This window comes from Leuresthes tenuis, unplaced genomic scaffold (genome assembly GCF_036924035.1).
Source record: "Leuresthes tenuis unplaced genomic scaffold, fLeuTen1.0.hap1 SCAF_2, whole genome shotgun sequence".
Classification (NCBI taxonomy): Eukaryota; Metazoa; Chordata; class Actinopteri; order Atheriniformes; family Atherinopsidae; genus Leuresthes; species Leuresthes tenuis.
Genome location: NW_027325356.1, coordinates 20,362,170 through 20,375,033, shown reverse-complemented (window position 1 = coordinate 20,375,033; position 12,864 = coordinate 20,362,170). Strand labels below are relative to the sequence as shown.

General features: G+C 39.1%; 1 protein-coding gene across 2 annotated transcripts in view; it reads left to right on the top strand.

Annotated features, from left to right (window-relative positions):
* The first annotated feature begins 2,463 nt into the window (after positions 1 to 2,463).
* cpne7 (copine VII) overlaps positions 2,464 to 12,864 on the top strand; it is a 34,632-nt gene continuing 24,231 nt past the window's right edge. The window contains exons 1-5 of one of the 2 annotated variants that reach the window (XM_072380573.1): positions 2,464 to 2,612; positions 3,577 to 3,644; positions 3,761 to 4,081; positions 8,874 to 9,056; positions 9,686 to 9,760. In XM_072380573.1, coding sequence (XP_072236674.1) covers positions 3,908 to 4,081; positions 8,874 to 9,056; positions 9,686 to 9,760 — 432 coding nt within the window. In that variant the 5' untranslated portion in view covers positions 2,464 to 2,612; positions 3,577 to 3,644; positions 3,761 to 3,907. The remainder of the gene's footprint in view (positions 2,613 to 3,576; positions 3,645 to 3,760; positions 4,082 to 8,873; positions 9,057 to 9,685; positions 9,761 to 12,864) is intronic. The other variant, XM_072380574.1, reaches the window with a different exon arrangement.

Sequence of the window (12,864 nt, the reverse complement as noted above, 5' to 3'; positions counted from 1 at the left end):
CCGTTTTGAGGCTCAGAAGATTAAGTCACCGCTCCATACCTCGCAAAAGACTGGCCAGAGCTTTGCAGGAATATTGGCTTGATTTGCTTTAAACAAGCTACCTCACTTTAAAAGCAAAATCTGCTCTATGATACATTATTAGCAGCTGCTCCACTGGTTTGAAAAGTAATTCAGTTTGAGAGCTGATGGGGAACAGTTTAGTGGGACTAGTTGTGCTCTTTCTCTGTGCTCTTATTTCACCGCAAAACTTATTTAATGCTCGATATCATTAAAGTAGAGCCTTCTGACAAACAAGCTCGTAGAAAGGGCCTTAGAGACAAAAGTGAGAGAGCAAAAAAAGATTCCCAAGAACTTACAATATGTACAAAAATACCTCCATTCAGGCGAACTCCTGATGGAAAACTGGCGATGATGTTGCTCAAATGTGCGGGATGAGAGAAGTGAGTGTGTCAGGCCACACTAAGAGATCCTCCTGACTGGGTTATTGTACATGCTGTGTGGTCAGCAGCAACAAGGCAAGCAGTGGATATGATTGGGGAGAGGCAGCAGGGGGGACTATGAATAGATAATCCATGTGTAAATGCACTGAACGTCCTGTGGGGTGCTGAACCGACAGCCGCAGCAGCAGATGGCCGTTGTTTGGAGCTGTGGTGTAACGGGGCTCAGGTGTACGCCCAACAGCAGACGCCTCTTACCAAACCCTGAATTTCCCATGGAAGAAGAGGCAGAGGGGGGGGAAACTGCTGGAGAGAGCTGACTCTAGGGAACGTTAAGTACTCTGTGTATGTGGAGATCCAGGCAGGGATTTGCTTGTTTTCTTTAAAGAAAACTCACAAAATCTATCAAGCTGTGTGGGAAGTTTAAGTGGTCTTTATGCGTTTCGCTGTGTAAGTCAGTGTGACCAGATCAGATAATTAAAAAACGGAGAGCCAAGTTTTATTTCTTGTGCTGATGGATTAAATTGACCTCCCTGGCTGCTTTGAAAGCCTCTGAAAGAGTCATCCATGTTCTCTTAAAAACAAAGTTATATAATACTGAAAAATTCCCACAAAGTTTCCATCCTCAAGGACACCTTAGATTAAAAAACCCTGAGGAATGAGATGTAACAGAGCTGACACCCTCACATTTGTAATGTCACAAAGTGCCACATAAGTACACCTACAAAGCACTTTGACATTGAAAAGTCTAAACTGTGCTTTTCTGATTAACACTGTCCTTTAATTAACTTGAACTCCCCCAGTGATTTTGTGCTTTTCTTTGTGCTTTTGTAAAAAAAAAGTTTTTATTCGATTTGTCTTTTATGGCCTTCACTCCTGTTTTGCTTCTGTTTTCTAGAAGAGCTGCTGTTTTGTCAGTGCAGTCTATAAATGTTATGCAATGTCTGGAAATACATTCATGAGGATAAAACATTTGTGGGTGGACTGAGAAAGGGTTCAAGCAGAAACGCAGTTTTGAAAAACAATGCATTGCGTAACGTAAATAGCTACAGTAGCTGTAAAGTAATTGAAAATCTACACTGTGAATGTAGATCGTATTATGTGTCAGTGACATTTTACCTGGCTTAGTATGTGTAGGTGTGAGTATTAAAAAAAAAGGCTATGAGAGTTCTCAGTTGTCTGGAGCTCCCATGTGGCGATTTGATTGTTGCATAATCTGACTTTCTGAGATCCTGTTTGGCCTTCTTACTCATTTTATTACTAAGGTTAGACAAAGGCCAATTGTGTTCAAATGAACTGTGTCTGACTTCACTTTTTATGTTGACGTTTTCATACAGTTGTTTTTTTGTTATTTGTTTTTCATTATTATTGAATAAAATGTGCAGTATATGACAATAGTACTTATTCTGAGTGTTTGACAAGTCAAACAACTGTGTGAACATGCATGCCTGGCTGAAGATGCCGCTCTACCACATACCTGATGCAGATCTTTCTTTGCAATCTATATTATAATTTATGTTTACATTTCACACTGGCAGCTGCCTGTTTATGTGGTGGCTTTCCTCTTTGTGTTTTTACATCAGAACGTCATTATAAAGCAGGTAGGATGCAACAATGCACAGAGGTTGCATATATTTGGCAAGAGTGTGATTTATGTTTAAAGTATTCTGCTGCTGGGGGGAATCACACTGACATATCAGTCTAAATCTATATTTACAATTACTGCTCGAGAACAGATTAACGTAAACTCAAGTCGGAACATAGCATGCATCTCCCCGGGGTTCAGCAGTGTTTCATGATTCTATTCATGGGCCACAATTAAAATGTTCTTTGTTAGCAAATCACACCAAAGCTCTGCACATATTCCTCGCATCTATCTCAGGTTCAGTGCTTTGTTGGAACTGTCAGACGGCAGCCTCTGTAGCACTTCCACAGACTCGTTTGCCCCTTTTACAGGCAAGGCTTTGAATTGAAATAAGCCCATCCTTACATCAGCAGCTGCACTCTCTCCACTTCCCATCTCCTGCAAGCCGAGCCCACTCCCTCCTCACCAGTCGAGCCAATGAGTTTCGACTGAGAAAGCAAAAAAAAAAAAAAAAATTGATAAACAAGAACAAGCAGTGTGTTATGGGAGCGGGTGAAACAAGTGTTTTCGGGAGTAAAGATCAGCTGCAGGTAGGGAATGATTTATTTATTTTGGATAAATCAGCTTATTGTTTTCTGATTGGGTGCTTGTGCTTTTCTCAGCTGTCGCTGCCTTTAGTGGAAGTGAGTGATATCAGTCACTGACAAGTACGATGTTGTTAAAGTAGTCTGTTCGAGGCTTTATCTGTTGCAGTTTGACAAACCAGGGTCGTTTAGTTTTTTTGTTCGCAGGACTGAAGATTTGTAGCGGAGTTAATATGTTGTGATGAATTATTAACCAGCCGCTCAGGAGCGTCTCTTTCAGTGAGTTGTTCGGTTGAATATGCAGCCTCGTCGCTCCTCTACGTGTTGCTTTACGTTTGAAGTTTTACTTCGTAAGATAGACCCCGCGGTCTTGGTTTAAAGCTGGCTGCATTTCGAGCCTTCTCGAGTTAAGTTAACGTTCGGGTAACATTTGATTTCCAGGCTCACAGAACCACGGGCGCTGTCCCTGGTGCTGAGAGACAAACGTGTAGCACGCTCGTTCTATTTCTCTCCTCAGAACGTGACACCAACAGCCAATAATGTCGGTGGGTAAATTCAACCCACACCCTGATACTTTGTTCCCTTTTCAAAGCAGTTGAGCGTTGTGCAAAACCACCTTGCTCAAGGACACTTCATCCGGGCGGATGCTGTCCATATAAGGTCTCAAACAAATCAAAGTCCCCTGTTGGGTTTATGTTATCATTTGGACAGTAAAGAAAAACAGGCGCCTTCTCATATCCAGGGTTCATCTGCTACTTTCACTTGTTCTCTTCATTGTTGAATAAGAGGAAAAATACCCCATTTGTTGCTCTAGATATGTTTGTAGTACAGAAAATGTCTGATATCTGTATATTTTGTTGTGGACAGCATTGTTATTCTGACTCTGGTTTTATTTCAAAGTTTTTTTTAGAAGAGCTTTAATTAAAAAGAGTCAGAATTCAGTTTGGCCTTTTCAAATGAATCTTTGCAGGAATCTGGCCTAGACTCCTAAAAGCTCAACCCCACCACATTCATGTCCCGTCTCTCATCATTACCAAGGTGAGATGACATCCCTTACAAGCAAATAGCTCTGACAGGCAGTAATAACAGCTTGGCTTTGGTTTGTTTCCCTGGGACTCAACAAGAATCTCTGTTTTTGTTACATCTGTGTCAAGTCAAAGGGGCCTGTCTCCTGTCAGCGTGGCAAGTCTTTACTGAGATCCAGCAACCAGCTACTTAATTTCCCCATCCGCCGGAGCTATATCGACAGCCTCACATCACTCTGCTTTGCTGGTTGGTAGTTCCTCTCGCCTTGAGCCAGGATGAATGACATTCAGGAGGCCACCTCCCCTGCGACCAGCCTGAGCGGTCCGGCTACATGTGTCTCCAAAGTGGAGCTGCGTGTGTCTTGCAAAGCTCTGCTGGACCGAGACACGCTGAATAAGTCGGATCCCTGTGTTGTACTCATGGTACAGACCAATGGACAGTGGACAGAGGTGAGGCTGCTTCTACTGCCCCTTCAATGTGATAAATGTGCTGCTGAAATTTTTGGGTCAAGATGAGGTACCTCAGTCAGGTAGCAGTATGCATCTTTTTTTTTCAATCACATTGCTTCCTTTATAAAAGAATAATCAGAATCTGAACATGTTTTATCAGTAGTTAGAAATTTAGACACATATATACAAGAACAGGTGCTGAACTCTCCCTCACTGCACAGTAAATAAAGTAAATGTGAACAGGTTCAGCTTCAAAGAGGCAACACTGCTGAGTTATGATATAATATACAATGGGTTGATATTTCTATCTCACTCCAGTTATTCCAAAGTCTGTGAAGTCATACAAGATCAACCAGGCAAATCAATCTGTTAATTGTCTGGTGATCCTGCAGCTGCTTTTTTTCTTTCTCTTGTGATAAATATCATGGCTTACAGCTGTGAAATGAGGCCAGTATTAGCAGTCAACACTGTCTCCACAATTCAATTATATAAAAACAGATTGTGTTTTCTGCCCTCTTCGAGTTGCAGCAGGTATATTTCACATTTGCCTGTCTTATTTTGTTCCTAAGCTGATTTGAAGTTTGGGCTCCAGGTCTCTCATTTCCATGTTAATTAAGTAACTTAGTTCATGAGGGGAGGCCAAAAGCTCAGATCTCCACTAAGTCGCCGTTGTGTTAAAATATGGCAGAGGATATCTAATTATATAGATGTCTCCCCTTGAAGTTCTTCTTCCAACAAAAAAACATGTCATTTTTTCACAGGGAAATGGGAGATACCAATTAACTGCACCTATCCCAGATATCTTCCGCATGGAAGTAATGTCTCGGAAATGCTTGCTGCAATGTTTGTGCAATATGAATGGGGAAATGTTGAGGTACTATTTATAGGCAGGGATGATGAAAATGATTGGCTGATGGTACTGGGCAGCTCTCTTTCTTTTTGATATGGTAGGATTTGTAACATGAGATGACTGACCTGGGTTCACTGTAGCATCAGTGTACGAGGGGCTATTTTTAGCCTCACTTAGTGACGCAAATTCATATGAAATAGCTCAAATAGTCAGTGTTACATTTGCGCAGAACAGCTCTATCTATCTATCTATCTATCTATCTATCTATCTATCTATCTATCTATCTATCTATCTATCTATCTATCTATCTATCTATCTATCTATCTATCTATCTATCTATCTATCTATCTATCTATCTATCTATCTATCTATCTATCTATCTATCTATCTATCTATCTATCTATCTATCTATCTATCTATCTATCTATCTATCTATCTATCTATCTATCTATCTATCTATCTATCTATCTATCTATCTAAATCTTGACAGTCCTGACAGTGTACTCTAGTTGCCCAACTCTCCTGTCAAATCCCTCACAACTGGGAGGCACCACTGCTGTGCAAATTGTTTACTTACGTCAATAACTGAGTAAGAAGCAGAGCCCACTCATATCACCATCATATCAGCCTCTTTCTCTTCTCTGAGCTCATGCTGTATGGCCCTCGTGTCTTGCAAGTGCACTTTTATTTCATTAGGACAGATAAGAAAAATCCAGAAATTAGGTGGAGATGACATGAGATCTTTCTGCTGCCACAGACTTCTGTCTTACATAAAAGTGTTCTCTACTCGCCTGTGTGATGATGAGTTCATCCAAACCTGATGTTTCTGTTGATATTTTATGAGCTACATGTGCTTCTCATGGCAAGGCTACACAAATAATGCTGGACCTACCTGCAGGAGCTGATTATAAAATCATATCTCCCATGTCAGGGATATCTTTACAATCCTGCCCCCACACTCACATAAAGCAGGCATCACAGACTTCAGCACAACCTCTGCTATGTAGCTCTGATTAGCTTTTATCAACAAACAGACTCATCCCAAATCTGTCCATCCAGATGGCACAAAGAGCGAGATAGATGGCAGGAAAAGACTAGAAAGAGAACACTGGGTAAATGACGGTGGTTGTTCATTTCTTTCTTTGCAGAGTTTGCCTGTGTAGTCTGATATTTATCATGTACTGTGATACAGATCAAAGTCTGGCAACCTTATCCATGAACTATTCACTTTTTAGTTCAAGCAGACAATGTTGCAAAATCCATAATAACACACATTGAGCAACAAATGTAGTATAATTTCCTAATCCAGCACTAAATGACAACACAATAAGGAAAATAGAAACATAGATGATAGAGGAAAATGATAAGTAACCATTTAACATGTTTTCTAGTCATCAGCAGAATAACAATCGATGTTCAAAAAGACAAAATGGAAAAAATCAGGAGCAGGGCATCGCTTCAATCAGATCTTTTTGTGCACAGATGTTTTGAGCCGACACCCCTCCTCAGCATGGAAACTGGCAACAGTGTAAAACGAGAACAAAAAACCCCACAAAAACCACTGAAACACAATAAACAAAGACAGCGGAATGTGTTTCTAGCTGTACTGTATGATTACCGAGAGGTTACATGAACAGAGCATGTGCAGATGCTTCCATGCAAGTGGGAGGCATTTTGTTGTTTTGGTCTCCTTAGAGGGAAGGCTCAGCACAAGTAGATACAGTTATTGTGAGTCATTACCATCATCCTACAGTGAAAAATGAAACCTCGTTATTTTAATGCCACAATGGAAGATGTGCGCAATAGATCCATCCATCCATTACCTGTTTCATCCTGCTCAGGGTCGGTTTTGATTAGGCAAGAGGCAGGACACACTGGACGGGTCTTCTGTCCATCATGAGCCCACCCACACTCTCTTAAGCCCCGGCCGATATTCAAACAGAGGCTAACCACTGCACCACCAAACATGATTAAATGAAATAAAAGAAATGAGTGAAAATGCTGATGTTGAAAGAAAGGGCATTTGTTTGAAAAATAACCTTTTACTAAATCCAAGTGCGATTGATCAGTCTTAACAAAGGTGATGTTAATAGGAAATATAGTTATGTATTTGTTTTTTGTACACATTGACATTCTAAAAGCACCCATCATTCATTGTGTCCAACGTGAAAACTCACCTCACACTCCCAGCTATGTCATGCATTTTCTTTGACAGACTCACTTGAATTATCCTACAAGGTTGAAGAGACCTTGGTAAATCCTAAATCTGTGCTCCTATTGTTTAATTTAATTTCTTTGCAAGCCTCATCAATATTTCTGGTCTGGGTTATTTTTTGCTCTTATATTCATAAGAATGAGGCACAATTTGCTGCTGAATATACTTCATTATTCAATTATTAACAGTGAACAGTGAACCTGCTCAAATGAAGAATCCTCAAGTTCAAGAATAAATGTCTCCAATGGGTTTCACTTTCTTATAACCAATATTTAGATGTAGTATCAATATTGATATAATTCTATCAAATATGAAAATTATGTTGCACTTAAAAAGAAACTAATATATATCCTGCTTAATATAGATTTAGAAAAACCCATTTTTAGAGGTGTTTATACTACATTCTCCCAAGGATTAGTTAGAATTCCTTGAAACTTCTTTTTTCCTTTTTTAATCTTGTTTATTTCCAATATATAAAACAATTAAATTATCTTTAAACTAAATCCAAGTTTTGACATGAATTCTTTCCTTAAAATCCATGATATGAACTGGGAAGGTTAAGTGAGTCTTCAAGGAATGAGCAGTATTGCAGTGCAAGAATAATACTCCTACAGTTACGTTAACAATGTCAGTATCCCATTTAAGATGATACTGATAAAAGTCTTCAGTGGTTTCTGGGGGGAAATATTAAGTGTTTTATTGGAAAGTGATGTAGGGAGGATGCCTTAAATTTGTACCTCTGCCTCTGGAGCTGTCCTCAGATCCTTGGATTGATGTGTTAAGCAGTGCTTTTCAACCTCCATCTTCAAAAATCCAAGTGAGGGAAAACTATTTGAAAAAATGGTATTCATTCCTCCAAAGGAGTTTAAAATAATTAAGATAAATTCTTGGCTGCTGTTAGGAGGATGGACACTGAAACTCAGTCCTTTATCTCTACCAAAAGCAAGAAAAGAGAGGCAAAGAGAGCGCTGTAACCAAATATTAAAGTCATGATGACACAGTGTTTGGAGCCTGCACCACTGACAATGAAAAGATGACTCTGATATTTCTGACAGACAATAAAGCAACATTTTGGATGACCACTCAGAATGCTTTCTGCCTCTCATTTGCAGGTGAGCTGCTAATAAGGTCTCTTTTTGAGTCTTTTCCCTTCTGTTGCAGTTTTAGATTTTCATAGCAAATACGCAGCAAACGCCTCAACATCTTTTATGTATTTACCTTTTTTTTGCCATTATTTTAAGATGAAAAGTCCTGCAGACTTAAATATTCTGTGCAATGAAGATTTGTCCTTTGGACAAATTGGGCAGTGTAGAAACGTTCATGGAGCTGTGTGAGAGCTAAATCCAACATCACGGGCAGATGGGTCCTCAGAGAGCTCAGCTTTCCCTCATCAGGCAGTCAGAGATGAGCATGGATGGTTTCTCCACACTCAGATTAAATGCAAGAGCCCTCCAATCATTTCTCATGTCATCCCGTGGACAGAACATAATGACATTTGCTCTCCTATATATGCTGGTATTCCTCAAAAGAAGTAGGAAGATAAATATGCTGCAAGTTATATTTGCGGCTTTACAGTCTGGGAAATTGGTTTAAAATTGGTTTAATTTCCTTACAGTCAACTACTGCTTTGATGACAATATAATGACTATAATACCGAATCTCAGCATGTGTGTGTTTGCTGGTAGTGTGTGAAGGTTCAGAGTCTTATTGAGCGTGTTCCCTCTCAGCTGGACAGGACGGAAGTGATCAAGAGTAACTTGCATCCAGTCTTTGGGAAGGTTTTCTCTGTGGATTACTACTTTGAGGAGGTGCAGAAGCTGCGCTTTGAAGTCTACGACATCCATGGCACTCACAGCATCGGGACCCGAGATGATGACTTTCTGGGAGGCATAGAGTGCACACTTGGCCAGGTAGGAACATGTTACTCTTTTGCTAGAACATTTTTTGCTAGTTTTCCAAAAATATATCTAAGGTGGGCTATTTCAGTTTTGTCACTTTTGTTTTCTAAAACCGGAATGATCAGAATAAAATACAATCAGCCATCTACTGCACAAAGGTATTCACGGCGTCGCAAGGGCCCATGGATGAGTGCATTCCCTTCGACCTCTCTCCTTATTAACGTTTGTGGCCAAGTAAACACTATCACGACATGGACAGTGTTTGTCGTCTTGTGGGAGCTCATCCGGAGGTATAGGATGTCAGTTGGCTGATGAAACAAACTAAAGCTGTATCTGTGTAGGAAACACAGTGATTGTACAATTTCTTAGTCTTTATAGTAAAACAGGAACATTTTGCACTGTGGATCAAGGTATGTAGTTCACGTTGTCCCATAAGATTGTGTTGTTAAAAAAAACCATTCAGGAGCGCCTATCGTTGTTTGTGGTGTTGGAAATAAACTACCTGATGCTGCATATTTGCTGCTCAGACTGGCAGAGTAAGTGATTGATAATTACCTCTGCTGTTGATGACTCAGATCTCTGTATAGTCCTCTTTACTGCAGAAGGCTTAAGGCCAACATCTATCTTTCTCAATCTTGCAGATTGTGGCCCAGAAGAAGATGGTGAAGCCTTTGTTGCTGAAGTATGGCAAATATGCTGGCAAATCCACCATCACAGTAGGTTTTTACATTGTACTTGTGACCTTATCGCTTTAGTATACTGTATGCATCTGAGATTCCTTTTTTGTTCAGTACAACAACAGTTAGTAGTCAGGCACCATAAGTGACTTAAGCGGTTTCTCAGTGTGTGCAGAGTGTGTCTTTGTGCTCTCTCAGTTTTTCTTGGTTATAACATTTTCAGATGAAGATGAGGACTTTTTTGTATGAATATTTCATAAAAGTAATAACATTCTGGCTATTTTCTAAAAACCTAATTCAAATAAATTTGAATTCTGTCTAAATTGTAAATAAAAACAAAATGCAATGACTTATAAATGTCATGAACCATGAATATTAAACTATATGAAATTCTTATATTATAAATTAAACAATATATGAAACCAATATGAATACTATTACCTTACCTTAGAATCGATGGCAGCAACACGTCTCAAAAAAGTTGGGACAAGGCCATGTTAACCACTGCATAGTTTACCTCCTTCATTTGATACAGTTAAACAGTCTGAAACACAGAACAAACAATTTTTGTTTCCACACTTTATCTTCTTGAAATGATCTGTGGCTCAGAGAGAACCGTGGCATTTCTGGATCATGTTCTCTGTCTTTACATAATTGGGTTTTAACTTAGATTTGTGGATGACAGAGCAAACTGTGCCCACATACAATGAGCCCATGTAGTGATTTCAGAATCAGGCCTGCTTTTAATGCAGTCCTGCCTGGGAGCCTGAAGATGGGCTTCCATTATTGATTTTAGACAGTGTCCCTTACGGGCAGAGATGTCTCCAGAGTCTTTGGATCTTTGCTCGCTAAAGCTTTACTTTTGAGAGACTCTGTCTCTTTAAGATACTATTTCTATACCCAGTAATGTTATAGACTGGTTGCCAAATAATATAATTTGTTCTAATGTTTTTTCTCCATCTGTTTATTTTCCAGCCTTTTGTTGCTCAATGTTTTTTTTTTTTAGACTTTTTGCTGCCACCAAGTGCAAGATGAGCTAATATTTTCCATTAGATAGTAAAATGTCATGTCATTTTCAACATTTGATGTTTTCTTTCAGAAATTCAGAAATCATTGTGTCCTGTCCTTATTTACATGTGAAACAGCAGCCCAACCTTTTAAGGAATTGGAGTTGTATATGGCTGTGTTCATTTTTAGTTACATACAGCATAGAGCAAGAACATCTTTAAGAAATTATACATATTTAAGGAATCATGTCTCAGATGTGGAAGAGAGGCCCTGCTGGTTCATTAACCTTCTCAGTCATATAAAAACATGACAAGCTTAATCATACACTCTACTCTACCTTGTTTGGAACTGCACAGGAGAGTCTCAACCTCTTCTTATGTATCTATTGTAAATAAGATACTGGGAGGCCTCTGGTTGTCTGACAGCCAATTATATTGAATTATCACATGCAGTAAATATGTTCTTGCATATCTGTTCTCAGTGAAGAGCCTCGAATCTTACATATGAGTGAGAAGCTTCTCCTAAACTGCTGTCCACACTTTGTTGATTTGTGAGAAAAGTTTGATGAGCAAGCTCAGCGACTTTAAATCTCAATCAACTTATCCTTTGCCAGAGACAGCCTTTTATTTAAACCTGAGCCAATACAAAAGAGCTCTTGAATGTCTTCAGATTTACGATTTAAGGGGGATTTTCTGCTCATTTCATCTAAACAAATAGGGATAATTCAGCAGTAACCACACTTTGCACTGCCTACATTTAGACTTACCCATACCCACTTCATGTAGCGTACCATGCACACAGCCTTTTAGAGTCTAGCTCTCTTTAGTGAGTATGGTTAGACTTTCGCTTCTCTTTTGCACTTTCTCACAACCCTTCTTTTACATCGGTTCACCGAATGTTTGTGTTGATGGTATTTTGTGTTCTAGTCTCACATTTTACGAGCCTCTGGATGCCTAAATTTCCTTCAGGACTAATAAATTATATAAAGTAGAAAGGATCTGTCACATTAAAGCAGCATGTAATAGGCAGTAGATAATTACTGGGTGTATTTGACAATTTGGATTCCACCTCAGGCAATGTAGAGGATATAAAGAGGAAAGATATGTTGTTAGATGTTTTTTTTAATTGTGCTGTAAGCTACAATTTGATATTATCAAATTATGTAAAAAAATAAGAAAATTTCTTGGTTTTTGATGTACTCCTGAATGTGCAAAGGACTCACTTGAGGAACTTAAAAAAGTGATCATTCTAAGGTTGAGGAGGGTTCATAAACATCTGTGATGGATGTTTGGGATAATCATGTCTGACAGGTGATTTATTAATTCTTTAGATAGGAGAGTGGGAACCAGTGGGAGCAGCACCTTCCTCTCACACCACCAACCGGGACACACATTGGGATGATAGATTACAGTTTTCTACATCGCTAAAATGGATTTCTTAAAATGAGGTGTCCATTTCCCAAAACTTTACACATAACTCCATAACTGCAAACACTTAAAAACTCACAATGTTGCTGAAAAAAGACAAAGTTTGCCTTCAGACATAATAGAAATTTGCACTATAACATTGTCTTACATGCTTGTGAGATTATTTCGAAACACTATTTTAAAAACTGGCGAACCGGCATTGTCAAATATTGTTTACGGTTCGGTTGCATTAAAAAAATATTTGAATGACGAACACAAGAAAAAGATGCAACAAAGGCTTCACAGTTCCATTCTTTAATGTATTCCACCATCAATTTCCGTATACTGTAAATATGTATAATTATATTAATCAAATAACATAATATGAATATTATCCTGATATAGCATCCCATTTTTTGTCTGGGTCTGGCCTCTTTGGCCTTTCCTTTTTCACCATTCCTTCTCCTCTTTTTCCTCTTCCTCCTTCAACCTCTTTCTCTGTGTGTCTTGTTCCGAGTTAACCGACCCAAGTTATCTGTCTTCTGAAGGTTCCGATTTGTGTGTGGTGTTTCCACTTGGATAATTGTGTGCTAACCGGGTTCAAGCTTTGCTGAACTGAGTGAACAATACTGACTGCTAGTTCTTTGTAAATCCGCACAGAGAGCCCAACAAGTTAGAATATTTTGTCAAAACAGGAGAATGTTTTACAGTTTAGGGTATGGTGTCTGT